This window comes from Schistocerca serialis, chromosome 3 (genome assembly GCF_023864345.2).
Source record: "Schistocerca serialis cubense isolate TAMUIC-IGC-003099 chromosome 3, iqSchSeri2.2, whole genome shotgun sequence".
NCBI lineage: Eukaryota > Metazoa > Arthropoda > Insecta > Orthoptera > Acrididae > Schistocerca > Schistocerca serialis.
In genome coordinates this window covers 823,927,015-823,946,314 of record NC_064640.1, presented here as the reverse complement: position 1 = coordinate 823,946,314, position 19,300 = coordinate 823,927,015, and the positions used below count along the sequence as shown (strand labels likewise).

Sequence of the window (19,300 nt, the reverse complement as noted above, 5' to 3'; positions counted from 1 at the left end):
AAGACACAATATACAGAATATACTGTATGAGCTACAAAAGGTACATGGCCTAGCCAAAAGAGCAGCCAATTTTCCTTTATATGAGTGTCAATGTGTGCTGGATGTACATCAGTGCACATGACCATTTTGATATATGTCATGGCATTCACACAGCAAACTCTCCACAGGATATCTACTGTAGACAGTGGAATAAGTCTTATAACATTGGAATAGAACAATTATGGAACACACAGATCTCTTACAGGGTGTATACGGGGACAAGGAGAAAAAATTCCTGGATCTCCCAGTGAAAAATACATTTTCTCCCGTGTGAAAATACACTTTTTCCCTGTTAAGTGACATTATACTTTCCGTCAGAACTGTAAAACTTGTCAATCCTTTGAACGGATATGGTTTCATACAGCAGCATAGAATTTCTCAGCACTTTACAAAATGAAACTCAGGGGGAAAAAAACACGTTCTCGGAAGATCTTTGATGGGCAGCAACATGTATGCTGCATATTTTTGTATTAAGAAAGTATAAATTCGAATTCCACCAAAGAAAAAGTTGATGGCTTAAGTTAATATCCATAGTGTTGCTACACGAAAAGCAAAGCTTTCACATAGAATATTTGTCTCGAATATTAATAAGCTACAGGAGAAGCTAAGCTTTCACATATAATGTTGATCTGTTCAGTGCATGTTCCACTTTAAGATACATCACACAAATACGCCAGTAAAATTTTTAATACCGACATAAATCTCTGATCTTCTGGGCTCAAAATTCTTCTAAATGGCTCGTCATCAAAGAGTTGATTTTTAAATGAGAGCAAACACTCTGCGATTTAAGAAATTCATTGTACATTCTTGCACATAGTTCCTTTTGCGTAAAAGGAAATTTACTTTGAAAATATCGCTTTTCGAACCGCAATTCTCAATATTTTCCTGCGACCTGTTAAAAATAGATTCATTTCAGCAGTTGCCAGAGAGCACCAGATAAGAGGCGTCACCACGCTTGCACAGCTACGGTGACGTAGGAAGCCCGTATGTTCGTACATTTAAAACATTAAAAGATCTTTCTTACATTATGTCATAAGAGAAACAAGACATCAGAGGACACACCAAGAGCATCGGAAGTTCGTGAACCATACTAAAAAGCATAGTTTGACTTAAAGCGCACATTCGCATGTCCAGATTCCCAATGATGTAGGCCTCAACCTCATATTAAGCTTTTCAGTGTGGTTTTCAGGATGTAAATTTTCTTGGAGTACCAGTACTGTATTATCTCATGTTTGGATCTTTATTATGGCATAATTCCGTACGTGCTAGAAGATGGAATCGTGCACTTGAAATGCAGTGGACAGTTGAAACTAGCCAATGGAGTGGAATTAAACACTGCGTGTCAAATTTACTGCCTCAGCAGGAAAGCTTAATAAAAGCCAAATTTCTTTAGAAAACCGACAAAAATAACTACACTGTTCTGCAAGGTGATTAATGCTTGACTGTCAGAAAGGTGGAAGTAAAATAAATTCTGAAACTAGTAACACATTTTGGCCTACCATAATTATGTGAATGTATTTTAATTCACTTGATAGCTCCCAACCACAGAAATCTGTCTTGTTTTCATTTGACGTGAGAGCAGTAAACGAAGAGGAAACACAAAAATCACTAAACGTAAACACGTGTCACGTAGAGACCCTCCACTATAGCTCAGACTGCTCTGCACACATAAAAAAAAAATTTTCAAAAAAGTTCATTTTGTAGCGCACATCTTTCTGAAGAGTCTGATACATAAAACATATATCTGAGAGGAAATGTAAGAGATGTTATTTGGTCTTAAGTGTGCCGAACTGCAGTGCCACGCCTCTTCAAACAACATTCTTATACCACACATCACTGTATTTCGCTCTGTGTAACTCAAAGGTGTATATTTTGTAACGGATCCCATCAAACTATTTCAGGACTGTGGAAATTAAAATTCCTGTAGTGTCTCTCCTTCTCCCAGTCAGCCGGTTTGACATTCTGCCCCTCTTATTTTTAAAAAACATGCAATTAATACTGGATGGGATTATTTGTAACCAGGAGAACGAGAACTATTCACAAAATCAGGACTCTTTATTACCTATTAGCTAATAACTTGCTCTTCTGTGTGACATAAAATTAAATATAGGATACCTAAAACCAGTAAAGACAAGAGACATGCAAGACAGTACACATTACTTCAATCCTTAAGTCCTAGTGATTTTTCTCTCTAATCTTGCTACAGCTTTACATGGTGTGCTTTCCTTTCTGCGAAAGAGCTATTACCTCATCAAAGTTTGTCAAACATTTTGCTACATTTTGCTACATGATAAATCGAAATGTCGTCTAATACTGAAAAAGCTGTTAATACAAATAGTACCCAAGAATGGTGTGGTTTCTCAATCTAACTACATCTGTTTTGTCACTGTTTCCTGGATAAAACGAAATAGGCCATTCCAATACTGCAGCAATTGTAACACACACCAAATAAGGAAGACTGTTTTGGCAATAATGATCATTTTTATATTACAGCAATATAATTCACAAAGTAGCAACACAAAATATCTATTTTCCTACTACAATCAAAAAGCTTTATGTTAGGAACTAGTTTCAAATTTCATTCATATGCTCCAGTTTCATGCACGAGAATAAAATTTTTTTATGAATTTGGAATCGTCATATTCTTCCATAATTTGTGTGATGTCCCCATTTCTTCTCCTTCCTCGTACTAACAAACAATCTTGTCATCACTAACTCTGTAACTATTCCTACTACTGTCAAAACTCATTCTCCGTTTAACTTTACTAACCCTGCCACAATCACTGGTTTAGTTATCCAGCGATTATTCTCCGGTTAGGTGTTAGTATGTGTTCATACAATGCATTTTCCGCACTACTCCCAGAATGGAACTTAAGCAGCTGCTAGCTCGTGACTACAACTGGCCCTGTCTAATGTAGTGATGTGGCCAAAAATTTTCCGTCAAAATTCACTTTCTTGGATACACCGAGAAGGTAATACATAAACTTTCTTACCTGTTATTCCTGTTAGTCATTTATTTCAACTCTGCTAATCTGAATCTATGGATTTCGCTAGTAATTATAACAACGCTGAACATTTGCAAACCAAATCAACCACATAAACAAGCAGCAGTTGGCATTCACCGGTTCGGCTTTATTCCGCTCAGCTCGTATAGCCCCGTCCCGTTTAGTCTGGAGGAAAGTTCATGTCTAGATGTGATGAGGATTCCCCTGGCAGAGATATCATGTACACTATGCACGCATTCAAAAATCAACTTAGAATGTGTTCAAAAATGTCCAAAAACCAGCAGAGGTGCATTTCAAACTCATATGAACAATCGACAGACCGACGTGCGCTGGACGCTAGGTACTTTGTAAAAGGTTTTTTCCCCCTCAAGAATATGAATCTGCCCTCTCCCCCCACAACTGTTGCCCGGTTCAGATACAACTGTTTGACGCCCCCCCCCCCCCCCCCCCGCCCCCCCTCCACCAGATCCAGGACTGCTGCGCACGCTCGAATGTGGCAGCTTGGGCGCGCCAGTAAATTTTTTCCAGGTACCCCATGTGGCTGGTTGCTGCTACTGCTGCTTGCACAGCCAACAGCCACATTTCTGTAGCCAGAAGCGGGAGAAGGTATTACTCATACGCGTGTCCACGAGCCCGCTCGTAACTACTTAAATGAATCAAATTTAAACAGTTGTGTCGTCACACTCATCGCAGGCAATTCGTTGTTATGAAGCATTGCATAGTCTTCCTACAGCCTTTAACACATTTTGCTGTTGACAGACGCTTGTACGTGCACTGTGTTAATTTATATGGTGCATTTCCTTTGCAATTTAAGTTTTATTTTCATTTTTTCTCTCGTTCATGTTTTAATGCTGCAGTATTATTCTGGAGTAGTGGGATACAGTAATATCCTTTGTTAGAGTATTGGTTCTTACCAGTCAAAGTTACACAAATTTAACTGGAAACTAAAACAACGAAAAATTTCCAGAATTCTAAAAAATTCCCTGGTTTTTCCTGGTTTTCTCCCAGATGAACAAATTCCCGGGTTTTTCCCAGATCTCCCGGTTGTCCCGGGTCGTATACACCATGTCTTACAGATTGGGGAAAACAGCAACAGTATAGAAGATGCCAACATAAAATATGTTTAAGATCAGGTCAACTGCTTTAGGAATGGCAAGGGAGTGACAGACTGTCTGTCAATGCCAGTGTCACCTTCTGACATGAAGAACCACTTTCAGGATTAAAAATTTGTGAAAAGTAGACTCTATAAATGACAACTGATGAATTGTGCATTACCAAATGTGCTCCACATCATTGCCCTGGAAAAAGATGGCAAGCAGATATTTTGCCTGCTTAAAGGCAAAATTCATGGAAATCTCTGGAAATTTAATTACTGTGTAATTCTTCCTTTGAATCACACCGATATGAAATGAAACCTTGTGCTTGCAGTTTAGTATGGAATCAAAGTGACAACTGATGCAATAGCACTCAATGTCCTTCTCAAAAACCACAAAGAAAAGAAAAGGAAGATAATAGATTGCAATGTACCGTTCATTGTAATTAGAGAGAGAGAACACAAGCACAGATATGATCAAAATGAGGAAGGAAATAGGACAAGCTTTTCTGTAACGAACAATCCCAGCAAATGCTATATCTATTTCAGAGGGTGAGAGGGAGGGACTATGACAACCCTAAGTGTGAATGGCTCGATGTCGATTTGAATTCTGGTCCTTCTGAATATGAATCCAGTGTGCTAACTACAGTGTTCCCTGGTGCAGGGTGGAGTGGCTACGAGCCAGCACGGTGCAAACAGGCGACGGAGGCGAGGTGGGAGCCCGAGAGGTTCCAGGGAAAGGCAGCTGCAAATCTAACAAGTTCTTACATTGAGGCATCTCAGCTGCTCGATAGACTCTATCAGTGGCCAGCTGGCCACTGAATTCCACTGTGCTGGCTGCTCACATTCCACACAATACTGATGCGGCTTTTGCCCCGAGCGTTTGCAGCATGTTCTTGACGATGCTGTGTGGCCCCGGCTGACACCCAGCTGAGTCACAGTAGGGGATGCCTACCATGTGAAGATGCCTAGTGTGGATACCTGCTGCACTCTGAGCAGTGGTCAGCCATGCTACTGGAGATGACCTGGTGTAGTCCACTGCAAATTGGGAGTAATTGTGGGGAGGGACTTAGTGTATAGAGCTGTTGTCCATCTGTGGCCTCAAACCAGTGACTTTTTATTGGCAGGTCCACGTGGTATCCTCATTTGGCAAAACCCTGTCGCCCCAATTCGGCTGCAAGACTAAGAATAAATCCATTACAAAAATTACTTGTACTTATTGTCAATAGCAGTGCACCATTCATTCATGCATATGCAGCACTATCAGTCACGTATCCAAAAAATCCACTGCCACTGTCAGTTTGGACAACTGCCTTGCCCTTTGCTGCATTAGTATATGCAGTACTGCTGAGTTCACTGATTCAACAAGGTAATCTACATCAAAACACTGCACTGGCCTTGTTGAATTATTACAGTGACAACATCCCGTGCTCGCCTGCTTTCATAGCTGTGGCAATGCACTGCTCAGATTTACTCTAATATGGCCATACATGAGAGTTGAGATAAACTCGGGTATTAAAAAAAAAAATCCAACCCAGTGGGTCAAATTTAGTTTTTGTGGGTTTTATTGTTTTTTCTATTTTTCACATTGACGATAGTTCAATTAAAATTCCTATTATTAACTTATTCAAAATGTAACCCATTCTTACAATTACTTTATTAGGCCCCTTTTCTTGCCCTGCTAGCACTGCATCCATTGAGAGGATCTTCTCCACCTACTGGCTTGTTTGGTCAAAATTAAGAAATAATTTAGGAGAGAAAGGACCTGACAAATTAGTGAAGATCTAAAAAATTTCTGCATGCTTCAAAAAGAATGTACTTTACATTCATTATTTAAGTTTTTTTTCTGGTAGTGTAAATGTTATTTATCTGTGTGTCTTATATTGCAAGAAAAGTTAAATACAATATTAATTAAAAAATTCTTCCGATATTAAATAGTTGCCTCGATGGCTTCTTTGAATTTGAGTAAGGCTAACTATATTGTGTTATACTACTTTACAAGCGCCCCCCCTTACACACACACACGCGCACACACACACACACACACACACACACACACACACACACACAACACACACGAACAAGACGCACCATTTTCATATCACACTACTTGTTTGTACAAATTACAAATAAATTTTATACCCAAAACAACTAGCAAGTTGCTGACGTGTTAGATACGGCATCAAATCTTTCTTACTAAGCTGCTTATTGCTATTTGCTTAGAAGTCTTCTTTTTGCACTTGTTTTCACTTCGGGCAATTTAAACCTTCATGGCTTGTCCCAGTGCTTCCTTTTCTCTTAATCCTAAATTTACACCTACTCTACATTCACACTACAAAGTTATACTCTCACTCTCTCTTATGCTCTATGGATCTAGTCTACTAAAACCTGGAGTATTGGTGGTTTATGCTGATGACTGGCTCTCCACCTCAAAAGAATAAAAGCTACACGCACCAGAGTCAGAGCCACTGTAGCACTTGGTACTGCAGCACTCACAATCATTGTCATATGTCGTCATCCTTCTCTGAAATGCTCTACGTGTTGCATTAAGTGCTTGGCTGAAATGACCCCTTCCTGCACAGCAATAAATCATTCCAGGGAATGGATTAGGTCAGGTTCTAGAGTTTGATTAATAAATTTTACATTCTGCATTGGTAACAACTCTAAAGGCACATGCAGCAATTACAACTTTGTCTGTGAGATGTTCAATTGCACAATTCTTGTAATTGTGGCTAGTAGATGCAAGGTTCACCCTCTTATGTCGCATGTAGTAACATTTACTAATAACCTACTTACCATTTTAAAGTTCAATCCGTCTGGCCTCCATGAGCTTCCCCTGACTTCTATGTATTCCAAAGGCTCGATACGTGCTCACAAATTGTTATTCAGTGTGTTTTTCTGTCAATGGGTGACCGACGATATGGTGTGCCTGTGTCTTCTGCACTGAGGAAACTTTATAATCTTCTCACACCATGATGAGCTGCTATGCAATTACAAGAGGTGGTTTGCTAGCTTCAGAGCATACAGTGGAGCTGATCATAAAAGGTTTGGTGGCCAACACTATTTCCGCATGATTGACTGCTTCACAGGTTTTCATCTAGAATGACTGAGCATACTGACACATCAGACAACCATGATCAACTTGAGACCAGGCAAAATGCACTATAAAAAAAAAGAGCTCTTAAGTTCTGCCTACTTCCCATATTCTGTGACCAACATATCTAAAAATACTGAGTGCTTCCAGAGTTCACTCATTTTGCTTTCTTACATACAGCAGCACAGCTTGCGACAGACTAATCGGAGCTGAAAATCTTGACAATTGAACTGAAGCAGCTAAGACATATGAACTAATATTCTCATTTATTTGCCTTGCACTTGCTGCTGGTATACACTAGACAGCAATACTCATGGTAAATAAAAGAAGAAGTGAAGATTAGGGTCTTATAGCCCACCAATGACAAGGAAGTGAGAGTACGAGCTCAGTGTATGCAGGTATCGGGAACGAAATCGCCCACATCCTTTTCAAGGGAACCGTTCTGGCATTTGCCTACATTTATTTGGAGAAATCACAGAAGTTTAAATTTCACACTGTGTCCCGGATGGTTCAGTGGTTACTGCACCTGTCTAGTATGCAGGAGAGCCCAGATTTGAGTCTCGGTCCGGTACACATTTTCGCTCATCGCCACCAATTCCACTTAACGTCCTGCGGCAGCTGACAGCAGTTATCCCCCTTCAATTTACATATAATTTTTCATAGCTGCAGATTCTGCACCGTGGTGTCTGTTCTTTTAGGCAAACATTATGCATTCACATATTTTGAGAATTTACACAGACACACACACACACACACACACACACACACACACACAGTGTTTCCTAACAGGAAACATAGGTAAGTGAAAAGAACTGGAGAATAATGTAAAATCATCATCACCACCACCACCACCTTGCATCTGTGACATACAATGAAGAGCCAAAGAAACTAGTACACTTGCCTAATATCGTGTGGAATGTGTGGTTCACCCATAAAGGAGACCAAGTATAGAATACTAGTACAACTCATTCTTGAGTACTGCTCGAGTGTTTGGGATCCCCACCAGGTCGCATAAAAGGAAGCATCGAAGCAATTCACAGGCAGGCTGCTTGGTTTGTTACCAGTAGGTTCGATCAACAAATGATTATTACTAAGGTGCTTCGTGAACTGAAATGGAAATCCCTGGAGGGAAGACCACATTCTTTTTGTGAAATACTATTGAGAAAAGTCAGAGTATCAGCATTTGCTGCTGACTGAAGAATGATTCTACTGCCATCAATGTAGTACATTTTGCTTAAGGACCATGACAATAAGATAAGAGATATTACAGTTCATATGGAGGCACGTAGACAGTTGCTTTTTCCCTTGCTCTATTTGCAAGTGGACAGGAAAGGAAATGATTAGTGTTGGTACAAGGTACCTTCTGTCATGCACCATAAGATGGCTTGCCGAGTACATATGTAGACATAGAGCTTGAAAATTCACCTGAAAGTATGATGCTATGGTCATAGCCTTGAATCACTGACACAGAAGAGCAATACAGTATAATAAAATAAAATAAAAAATAAGAAATAGAACATGAGCATTATCACAAGAAGAAACACCTGACTCAGAATTGTTACACAGTGCAAAAGGGAATGGTAAATGGGAGGGTTGGGGGCATGGAAGGGTATGAGGGACTGGGGAAGGGATGGAGAAAGGGTAATGTTGTAAAATGGTAGTAACTCTACTAGATGACTCACCTTGTTTATGTCTCTGCAATCGATACCTGCTTGGCTCAGTGCTTCTTCTATGGGGGCAGTGCACATTTTCACAGCTGCACTAATCAAATTTTCAAATCGTGCTCTTGTAACATTGTAGCTAAAGTCTGTTCCTTCACACAAAGACTCAATAAAACAATGAGCTGTACTCATTGTGGACAAAATGTGTTTGCACTGCTCTGCAGCATTGTACAATTTAGCCATAGCACGCCGACTGTCATTTGGATCCAACTTCCATTTCCTGCAATAAGAAGAAAGTATTATGTTTAAATGGCCCACACATATTGAATAATGGTATCACTAGTCAGTCTTCCTTCTTTTATTAAAAAATTGGAAAGCAAACAGTTAAGGTTGTTATAGTAGTTTTTCACCACAACAACTGCTCAGTTTTTGATGTGTTCCAATAAGAAACTCTATAGTAGAATTAAGGGAACTGATAATTACATATCAAAAAGATAGATTACTACTCACCACATATGGGAGGTGCTTGGTGGCAAACAGGCACACTGAAAGAAGACTGTTTGACACTGTAAGCTAAAATACTAAGTCCTTTGTCAGATGTAGACAATCTCTCTCTCTCTCCTCCCCGCCCCCCCCTCCATCTACACACTATGGCCCAATGTCTCCACTGTTTAAAAATACACACATTTAGACTGTATCTCTTAATACATGGTGTTCTGCATTTATTGTAGCACCACAAAAGGCAGAGATGACAAAAAGGGGGGGGGGGGGGGGGGGGGGGAATGAAATGGCAAAACTTAATTGCGTGCTGGTTCACAGCCACCATAAGAGGCTCATACCAATTGATAAGACCCAATGATTTAACAGGATATTTAAGGTACCTAGATTAAAAGACAGCCAAGTCCATTTCTTTTGAACATGGACTTCCAAGCTGCATTAAAGCTTCCATAAAATGTGTACACGTTATTAAGTAAAACGCAATAATATCCTTCAAAATCAATGACGAGTCTATTCAAAAATAACGTCAAAATTGCATTTCAATGCAAAACGCCCAGCTTCAGAGACAATCGCTTCAAAAACTAGTCAACTAACTGTAAAGTTCTTACAAGTCCGTTATATAGGAGACCATGTTCATATAAGCAGACACCTGACTGCACATGAGCATGGAAGACAGTGTTGTTCGGAAGTGGATTTTCTTTAGTTTTGAGTCTAAATATCCTGATATCTGTGACCTGATTTTATATAGGTTACAAACAAATATTCTGTTATGGAATATCATTCATATAAGTGATAAAAACATTCTCTTCCCTGGAAACGGGAGGGGGGGCAGGCAATAGTGTATAGAACACTTGTGAGACCCATTATTGAGTACTGCTAGAGTGTTTGGGATCCACATCAGGATGGATTAAAGGAAGACATCAAAGCAATTCAAAAGCGTGTCGGTAGATTTGTTACCAGTAGGTTCAATCAACATGAAAGTATTGCAGAGATACTTCGTGAACCCACATGGTAATCCCCGGAGGAAAGCTGGCATTCTTTTCCCGAAACACTACTGAGAGAACTTAGAGAATCAGCATCTGCAGCCAACTGCAGAACAATTCTACTGCCACCAACATAGCATCACATATGGACTGCACAGACAATGTAAAAGAAATTAGGACTCGTATGGTAGCATATGAACAGTCATTTTCCCCTCACTCTGTTTGCAAGTGGAACAGGAAAGAAAATGACTAGCATTCGTACAAGTTACCCTCTGTCGGGCACCATTAGGTGGCCTGCAGAGTATGTATGTAGATGCAGAACAGAGGAGGTTGCAAGGTATTATGTTATTTCTTTCTCAGTACAGGAAATTTTAATGACCAACATAATTTTTTAAATTTTCGTTTCTTCTAAAAATACCACGCAAAGCCTGCTCCTAGCAGCTGACTGTTGTTGTTGTTGTGGTCTTCAGTCCTGAGACTGGTTTGATGCAGCTCTCCATGCTACTCTATCCTGTGCAAGCTTCTTCATCTCCCAGTACCTACTGCAACCTACGCCCTTCTGAATCTGCTTCGTGTATTCATCTCTTGGTCTCCCCCTATGATTTTTACCCTCCACGCTGCCCTCAAATACTAAATTGGTGATCCCTTGATGCCTCAGAACATGTCCTACCAACCAATCCCTTCTTCTGGTCAGCAGCTGACTATCTGAGCAATTTAGACAGAAGTCTGGCACTGAACATAATGTCGTGGCTTTGAAGGTGTCTTTCCTGTGGTGTTACCACACCATTGGCATTTGTAGCACCACATTAGATTGGGTACCTAAAGTTTTACTTTTAGTATAATAAATAAAACCTTGATGAGTTCTAGGATAGCCAACTGAATGTTATGGTGAAGGCAACAGTTCTCTACAGTTCACCATTCACTTACATCATCAAATTCCTCTCTTCTGTTATGCTTCCGATTCCCCACTACTTTTTCAGTTCAGCAGTGTCAATGTCCATGACGTCCCTACAACTTACAAGGCCTTATGGTAGCTGAGGGTATCGTGTTTTTCTACTCCACAACAAAGACATTCTGACAAGATTGTGCCTTTCAACAATGATCAAAGTTCAATTTCCTGGTGCAGTTCCAGAGGGTTTTGGTGACTGCTAATGACCCACCCGTAACATGGAGATATTTCTTTCGTCTTAGTTGGGATCCACATGCATTCCCACAAACAGCTTGGGTTCTGTACAGTCCACCCAGATAGAGGGCACTGACTGCCTATGTAGGTGTTATAACACTACGGTGTGGCAGGTTCACCTGAGGTTACCACTAACGACCATTTCGCCTCAATGGTCATCCATCCTATCAGCACACATCTATAAGGTCTTCCTCCTCCTCCTCCTCCTCCTCCTCCTCCTTCTTCTTCTTCTTCTTCTTCTTTTGAGAGAGGGAGGACATCATGTTTCAATTGTCATAGCCATGTAGTGTACCAATTAAGTAAACCTGGCACAAATAATGCTGGGAAAGCCAGTAATCAATAGACTGCACAAAGAGTGGCCTAGTTGGTTGGTTTAAAAGAGTGAGGAAGGGACCAAACTATGAGGTCATCGGTCCACTGTTCCGAAGGAAACAATGCCACAAGGGTGAGAGTAAGACAATGAGACAAGACCAAACAGAATGAAAGGAAAAATGACAACGACTGAAGGTCAACACACTTAAATGGACAAAAGGGGACAAGAAAACCACAAAAACGCAAACAACAGGTAGAAGATCTTAAATCAAAAAAGCACATTACCATGGCTGGCTGACAATGAGGATAAAAAGGAAAAGCCAGCCACTCTGCAACACATTAAAACCCCCACCCTGAAAGCACGAGGGTGGAGGACACACAGGGATGAAGGACATGTGCTAAAACTTGGAGAAAATGATAAAACACACCCTCAAGAATAAAATGTAAAACTAAAGCTGCTGTTGAGGCATTATTGCCCAACACTGAAGGTAGGGTGCTGGGAAGGTTAAAAGTCCGCTGCAGAGCGGCGGAAAGTGAGCAGTCCGGCAAGAGATGGACGAATGTCATTCGTGAGCCACAGTGACACTGAGGTGGGTCATCACGAAGGAGGAGGTAACCATGAGACAGCCACGTATGGCCAATGCGGAGCCGACAGAGAAACACAGAGTCCCTGTGAGAGGCACGCACAGAGGTCTTCCACACATTCGTAGTTTCCTTATGGGCACGCAGAGGCACGCACAGAGGTCTTCCACACATTCGTAGTTTCCTCAAGGGCACGCAGCTTGCTGTGCGTACTGAGGTTATGCCATTCTGTCTCCCAAAGCCACAAAACCTTGCGGCGTAATACTGAGCTCAGGTCAGTTTCAGAGAAGCCAATCTCCATAAGCGGTTTCTGCATAGCCCGTTTAGCCAACCTGTCGGCAAATTCATTGCCTGGGATTCCTACTTTACCTGGGGTCCGGACAAACACCACTGAATGACTGGACCATTCCAGGGCATAGACGGACTCCTGGATGGTCGCTACCAAAGGATGATGAGGGTAGCACTGGTCAGTAGCTTGTAGGCTGCTCAAGGAATCAGTACACAGGATAAATGACTCACTTGGGCATGAGTGGATGTGCTCAAGAGTACGAGATATGGCCGACAGCTCTGCAGTGAAAACACTGCAGCCATCACGCAAGGAATGCTGCTCTATATGTCCTCCGTGACCATAGGCAAAGCCAACATGACCATTAGCCATCGAGCCATTGGTGTAAACCACTTCATGGCCCCAGTACATGACGAGAATCGAAGCTGCAGCCTAGATGTACACGACTGAGGTGTTCGTGAATGAACCTCAAGTGTAGGTGGTGAAGGCAACAACTGAAGTTCAGACAGAAGGGTTTGAACACGAACTGCAAGTGTAAGCCCTGACCTGGGCCGCCGATGCAGGAGATGAACCGCCACGGGCAGGAAAAGGAGACCGAAATTCAGATGCTCAAGAGAACTACAAACGTATGCAATGTAACTGGAGAGCAACTGTGCACGCCTAACCTGCAATGGAGGGACTCCGGCCTCCACCAGGACACTATTCACCAGACTCATCCTAAAAGCATCTGTCACTAGGCAAACGCCACAGTGGTGCACTGGGTCGAGCAAACGCAATGCTGAGGGTGTAGCCGAACCATAAACCACACTCCCATACTCAAGGCGGGATTGAACAAGGGCTCTGTAGAGCTGCAGTAGCGCACAGCGATCTGCACCCCAATTGGTGTTGCTCAGGCAGCAAAGGGCATTGAGGTGCTGCCAGCATTTCTGCTTAAGGTGACTGAGGTGAGAAAGCCAAGTCAATCGGGCGTCAAAAAACAGTTCTAAGAATCGATATGTCTCCACTACAGTGAGTGGATCGACATTAAGGTGAAGTTCTGGTTCCAGATGAACAATACAACACCAACAGAAGTGCATTATACACGACTTTGCGGCCGAAAACTGGAAACCGTGGGCTAGAGCCCATGACTGCGCCTTGTGGGTGGCGCCCTGTAGGCACCACTCAGCAACACCAATACTGGTGGAACAGTGTGAAATTCAGAAGTCGTCTGCATACAGGGACAGTGGGACGGATGGCCCTACAGCTGCTGCTACACCATTAATGGCCACTAAAAATAGAGATACACTCAATACGGAGCCCTGAAGGACCCCTCTCTCCTGGAAATGGGGCGAACTATGGGAGGCATCAACCTAGACACGGAAAGTATGAAGTGACAGGAAATTTTGGATAAAAAAAACAGGAGTGGGCCTCTGAGACCACACTTGTATAATGTGGCAAGGATATGATGTTGCCAGGTGGTGTCATATGCTTTTTGTAAATCAAACAAGACGGCACCTAGGTGTTGGCATCTGGAAAAGGCTGTTCAGATGGCAGACTCTTGGGACACAAGATTATCAGTGTTAGAGCAACCCTGGCGGAAGCCGCCCTGGCATGGAGTCAGTGGACCACGTGACTCCAGGAGCCAACACAACCACAGACACACCATACACTCCTGGAGCTTACAAAGAACATTGGTGAGGCTGATGGTCCGATAGCTATCCACTTCAAGCGGGTTTTTACCGAGTTTAAGCATCGGAATGATGGTGCTCTCCCACCACTGGGATGGAAAGACGAGACGCAACTGATCCGATTGAAGATGACAAGGAGATGTCACTTGTAGTCAGATGAGAGATGTTTAATCATCTGACCATGGATCTGATCTGGCCCAGGAGCTGTGTCAGGGCAATGTGCAAGGGCACTGAGGAGCTCCCACTATGTAAATGGGGCGTTATAGGGTTCACTGTGGGGTGTAGCGAACGAGAGGGCTTTCCTTTCCATCCACCGTTTCAGGGTGCAAAAGGGGGGGGGGGGGGGGGGGGGGGTTAGATCGCCGAAGCAGAGCCTCAAGCATAGTGCTCTGCAATCGCATTAGCGCCGGTTGACAACACACCATTGATGTTAATGCCACGGACATCTGTTGGGATCTGGTACAAAAAAGATGTCTGATCTTCGTCCAGACTTGGGAAAGTGACATACGGCATCCAATGGATGAGACTTATCTCTCCCAACACTCCTCCATCCGTAATTTGATAATCTGGCGAACGCTGACAAGGAGCCGCTTAAAGGCTATGAGGTGATCCAGGGAAGGGTGCCACTTATGCTGCTGTAGAGCTTGCTGATGCTCCTTAATTGCCTCAGTGACTTCTGTCAACCACCAAGGGGGCATCTAAAAGAGCGAGGGATTGCGTTTCCTCTGCATTAACGACTGTTGTAGTCACCTGCTCAACCATCACACCCATGTTACCCTGTGGGGGAGAGTCAATGGTGCCCGCAGAGGTGAAAGTTTCCCAGTCCACCTTGTTTAAAAACCCATCTTGATAAGTGACCGTTGGCCTGATGCCAGGGCAGTGACAGGAAGATGGGGAAGTGGTCACAACTGCACAGGTCGTCATGTGCTCTCCAGTGGACATATGGGAGACGTCCTGGGCTGCAAATGGATAAATCAATGGCTGAGTAACTACCATGAGCCACAATAAAATGTGTGGTGGCCCCAGTATTTACGAGGAAGAGGTCGAACTGAGACAGTAAAGCTTCGACATCACTGCCTTGTCCACTAAGTACGGTGCCACCCCACAAGGGGTTATGGGTGTTAAAATATCCAAAAAGTAGGAAAGGTTTAGGGAGTTGATTAATCAGTGCAGCTAATACATTCAGGGGTATTGCACCATCTGGAGGAAGATATACATTGCAGACAGTTATTTCCTGTGTCGCCCTTATGCTGACGGCCACTGCTTCAAGAGGGGTTTGAAGGGGCACTGTTACACTACAGACTGAGTTTAGGACATAAATGCAAACTCCAGCTGACACACTATTATAGTTGCTACGGTTCCTGTAATATCCCTTATAGCCATGGAGGGATGGGGTCCGCACTGCCGGGAACCAGGTTTCCTGAAGTGCAATGTAGATAGCAGGTGTCAAGCTTAACAGTTGCCGTAGCTCAGCCAGGCGGTGGAAAAAGTCATCGTGATTCCACTGAAGGATGACATCATGAGACTGGGAAATCAGTACCCAGAACAATCACCTCTGGCCGTTATAACGGCCTTGATATGCCTGGGCATTAAGTCAAACAGAGCTTGGATGGCATGTACAGGTACAGCTGCCAATGCAGCTTCAACACAATACCACAGTTCATCAAGAGTAGTGACTGGTATATTGTGACGAGCCAGTTGCTTGGCCACCATTGACCAGACGTTTTCAATTGATGAGAGATCTGGAGAATGTGCTGGCCAGGGCAGCAGTCGAACATTTTCTGTATCCAGAAAGGCCTGTACAGGACCTGCAACATGCGGTTGTGCATTATACTGCTGAAATGTAGGGTTTTGCAGGGATCGAATGAAGGATAGAGCCACGGGTCGTAACACATCTGAGATGTAACGTCCACTGATCAAAGTGCCGTCAATGTGAACAAGGTGTGACCGAGACGTGTAACCAATGGCAGCCCATACCATCACCCCGGGTGATACGACAGTATGGCGATGACGAATACACGCTTCCAATGTGCTTTCAGCGTGATGTCGCCAAACACGGATGCGACCATCATGATGCTGTAAACAGAACCTGAATTCATTCGATAAAATGATGTTTTGCGATTCGTGCACCAAGGTTTGTCGTTGAGTACACATTCGCAGGCGCTCCAGTCTGTGATGCAGCGTCAAGGGTAACCGCAGTCATGGTCTCCGAGCTGATAGTCCATGCTGCTGCAAACGTCGTCGAACTGTTCATGCAGATGGTTGTTGTCTTGCAAACGTCCCCATTCGTTGACTCAGGGATCGAGACAAGGCTGCATGATCCGTTACTGCCATGCGGATAAGATGCCTGTCTTCTCGATTGCTAGTGATACGAGGCCACTGGGATCCAGCACGGCGTTCCGTATTACACTCCTGAACCCACCGATTCCATATTCTGCTAAACAGTCATTGGATCTCGACCAACGCGAGCAGCAATGTAGTAATACGATAAACTGCAAGCGCGATAGGCTACAATCCGACCTTTATCAAAGTCGGAAAAGTGATGGTAGGCATTTCTCCTCCTTACACGAGGCTTCACAACAACGTTTCACCAGGCAACGCCGGTCTACTGATGTTTGTGTATGAGAAATTGGTTGGAAACTTTCCTCATGTCAGCACGTTGTAGGTGTCACCACCGGCGCCAACCTTGTGTGAATGCTCTGAAAAGCTTATCATTTGCATATCACAGCACCTTCTTCCTGTCAGTTGAATTTCGGGTCTGTAGCACGTCATCTTCGTGGTGTAGCAATTTTTATGGCCAGTACTGTAGGTCCTCAGCAGATGCGAGCATCTCCACCTCATCCCCAGATGCAGACCTTGTAGGTAGCGGTGGTGTGGGTGCCACCACAATTTTCTTGGTCATAGAAGTCTTCTTTTTGGACTTTTCTCTCTGCTCCTTGGGTCTCTCTGGCTGAGAGGGTTTCACTAATTCAGTCTCCGGGACTCAGGATGATTGTGAAACCCTACAACCAGCTACTTTTGGGCACTTTGGCCACTAGCAGCATCATCTTTCCCACTAGCAGAAAGCTGGGAAGGGAGTGACCCAAGGGATCCCTTCCTGGCGAGAGGAGCCGAAGAAGACTTACACTTCTCCAGCTGAGAAGTGGGGCTGGTGTCCCCGATGGTTGGTGGGGCAGTGCCGAGGTAGGCGATGCGGGAGCAACAGGAGGGAATTGCCCCCCCCCCCCCCCCCCACCAAGGGGGCAGACGTAGCCTTCTGGTTCCAAGAGTCGAGTGGAATTCATGGAACTGATGGAGCTACAACTGTTCTCATAGCGGCAGCGTGTGAGGTGGTCATAGCCACAGGATGTAGGCGCTCATATTTTCTCTTAGCCTCAGTCCAGGTCAGTCAGTCCAGGGTTTCGTATTCCATAATTTTCCTCTCTTTCTGTAAAATCCTGCAGTCTGGCGAGCAAGGTGAATGATGCTCACCCCAGTTGACACAGATGGGAGGCTGGGCACATGGAGTATTGGGATGTGATGGACATCCATAATCTCAACATGTGACGTTGGAAGTAGAGCAGGAAGACATATGGCCAAACTTCCAGCACTTACAGCACCGCATCGGGACAGGGATATAGGGCTTTACATCACAGCGGTAGACCACCACCTTGACCTTCTCAGGCAATGTATCACCCTCGAAGGCCAAGATGAAGGCACCGGTGGCAACCTGATTATCCCTCAGACCCCGGAGGACATGCCGGACGAAATGTACACCTCGCTGCTCTAAATTGGCGCACAGCTCATCTTCAGACAGTATAAGAAGGCCTCTGTGGAATATAGACCCTGCACCATATTTAAGCTCTTATGTGGTGTGATGGTAACAGAAACATCCCCCAACTTTTTACAAGTGAGTAAAGCCCATGACTGGGCAGAGGATGCTATTTTTATCAAGACTGACCCAGAACGCATTTTGGACAAGCCCTCCACCTCACTAAACTTGTCCTGTAAATGCTCTACAAAAAACTGTGACTTCATCGAAACAAAGGAGTCCCCATCAGCTCTCTTACGTACGAGGTACCAGGGTGAATAAGGTTCGCTGCCATCCTTAGCCTGGCGTTCCCCCATGGGAGGGGAATGATTTAGGGTCAGAATTTCTTGCATTGTACTGAGACGTGGAACTCTTAGAGACTGCTGGTGGCTGATCACCGCCAAGTGATGATGTGGTACACTTCATTGCGCATCATCTGCCCCGATGCCACCCACTCTGACCAGGGGCCCTCCCCACGGGCGCCACCCAGCCACAGCAAAGGCCACCTGGCACGATGGCCATTGCCGGGAGTCCTGATGCCCCAGAGTGACAGGCATATCCTTGGCATATGTTGGGAGTTAACAGCGCAGGCATCAGCAGAGCCATCCCCGTTTTGTCAGGGGGCTACAACCAACAGGGTACATGGTGGCCCCACCACAACGGACTGGCTGCCATGCTGGATATGAGGTGCAAAATAAGTCCATGGTCATCGTTGGTGCAGAAAGCGACACTGCACAGTGCATGGTGGAAAACACATTCAGGAAGGTTCCTTGCCCAAGAGATGGAGGATGAGCTGGACTGCAATGCAACGGCGAGGAAGTGGGCTAAAGATCTCTATAGACAATGGACAGGATAAACCATGTAAGGCGCCCTTCCCCAATTCGCTCACTCTTTGGGAAAATTTTGAAAAATGGAGGTCAAACCCTACAGGGGACCACCCCATAGAGGCCGAAACGTATGAGACTCGTTTTTGTCACCTCTTAGGACAGACAGGAATACCTCGGGCCTATTGTAATCCCTGGACCCGCAGGGGGGAGTGTATGTAGTGATCGGCCGCATACGGTAGGTCGATTAGAGTGCTAACTATCACTAGTAGCTGTTGTAACG

At 44.0% G+C, this 19,300-nt stretch overlaps 1 protein-coding gene across 2 annotated transcripts in view; it reads right to left on the bottom strand.

Annotated features, from left to right (window-relative positions):
- LOC126470773 (heat shock 70 kDa protein 14-like) overlaps positions 1-19,300 on the bottom strand; it is a 198,111-nt gene that overhangs the window by 29,407 nt on the left and 149,404 nt on the right. For both annotated transcript variants that reach the window (XM_050098779.1, XM_050098780.1), the window contains exon 6: positions 8,914-9,172. In XM_050098779.1, coding sequence (XP_049954736.1) covers positions 8,914-9,172 — 259 coding nt within the window. The remainder of the gene's footprint in view (positions 1-8,913; positions 9,173-19,300) is intronic.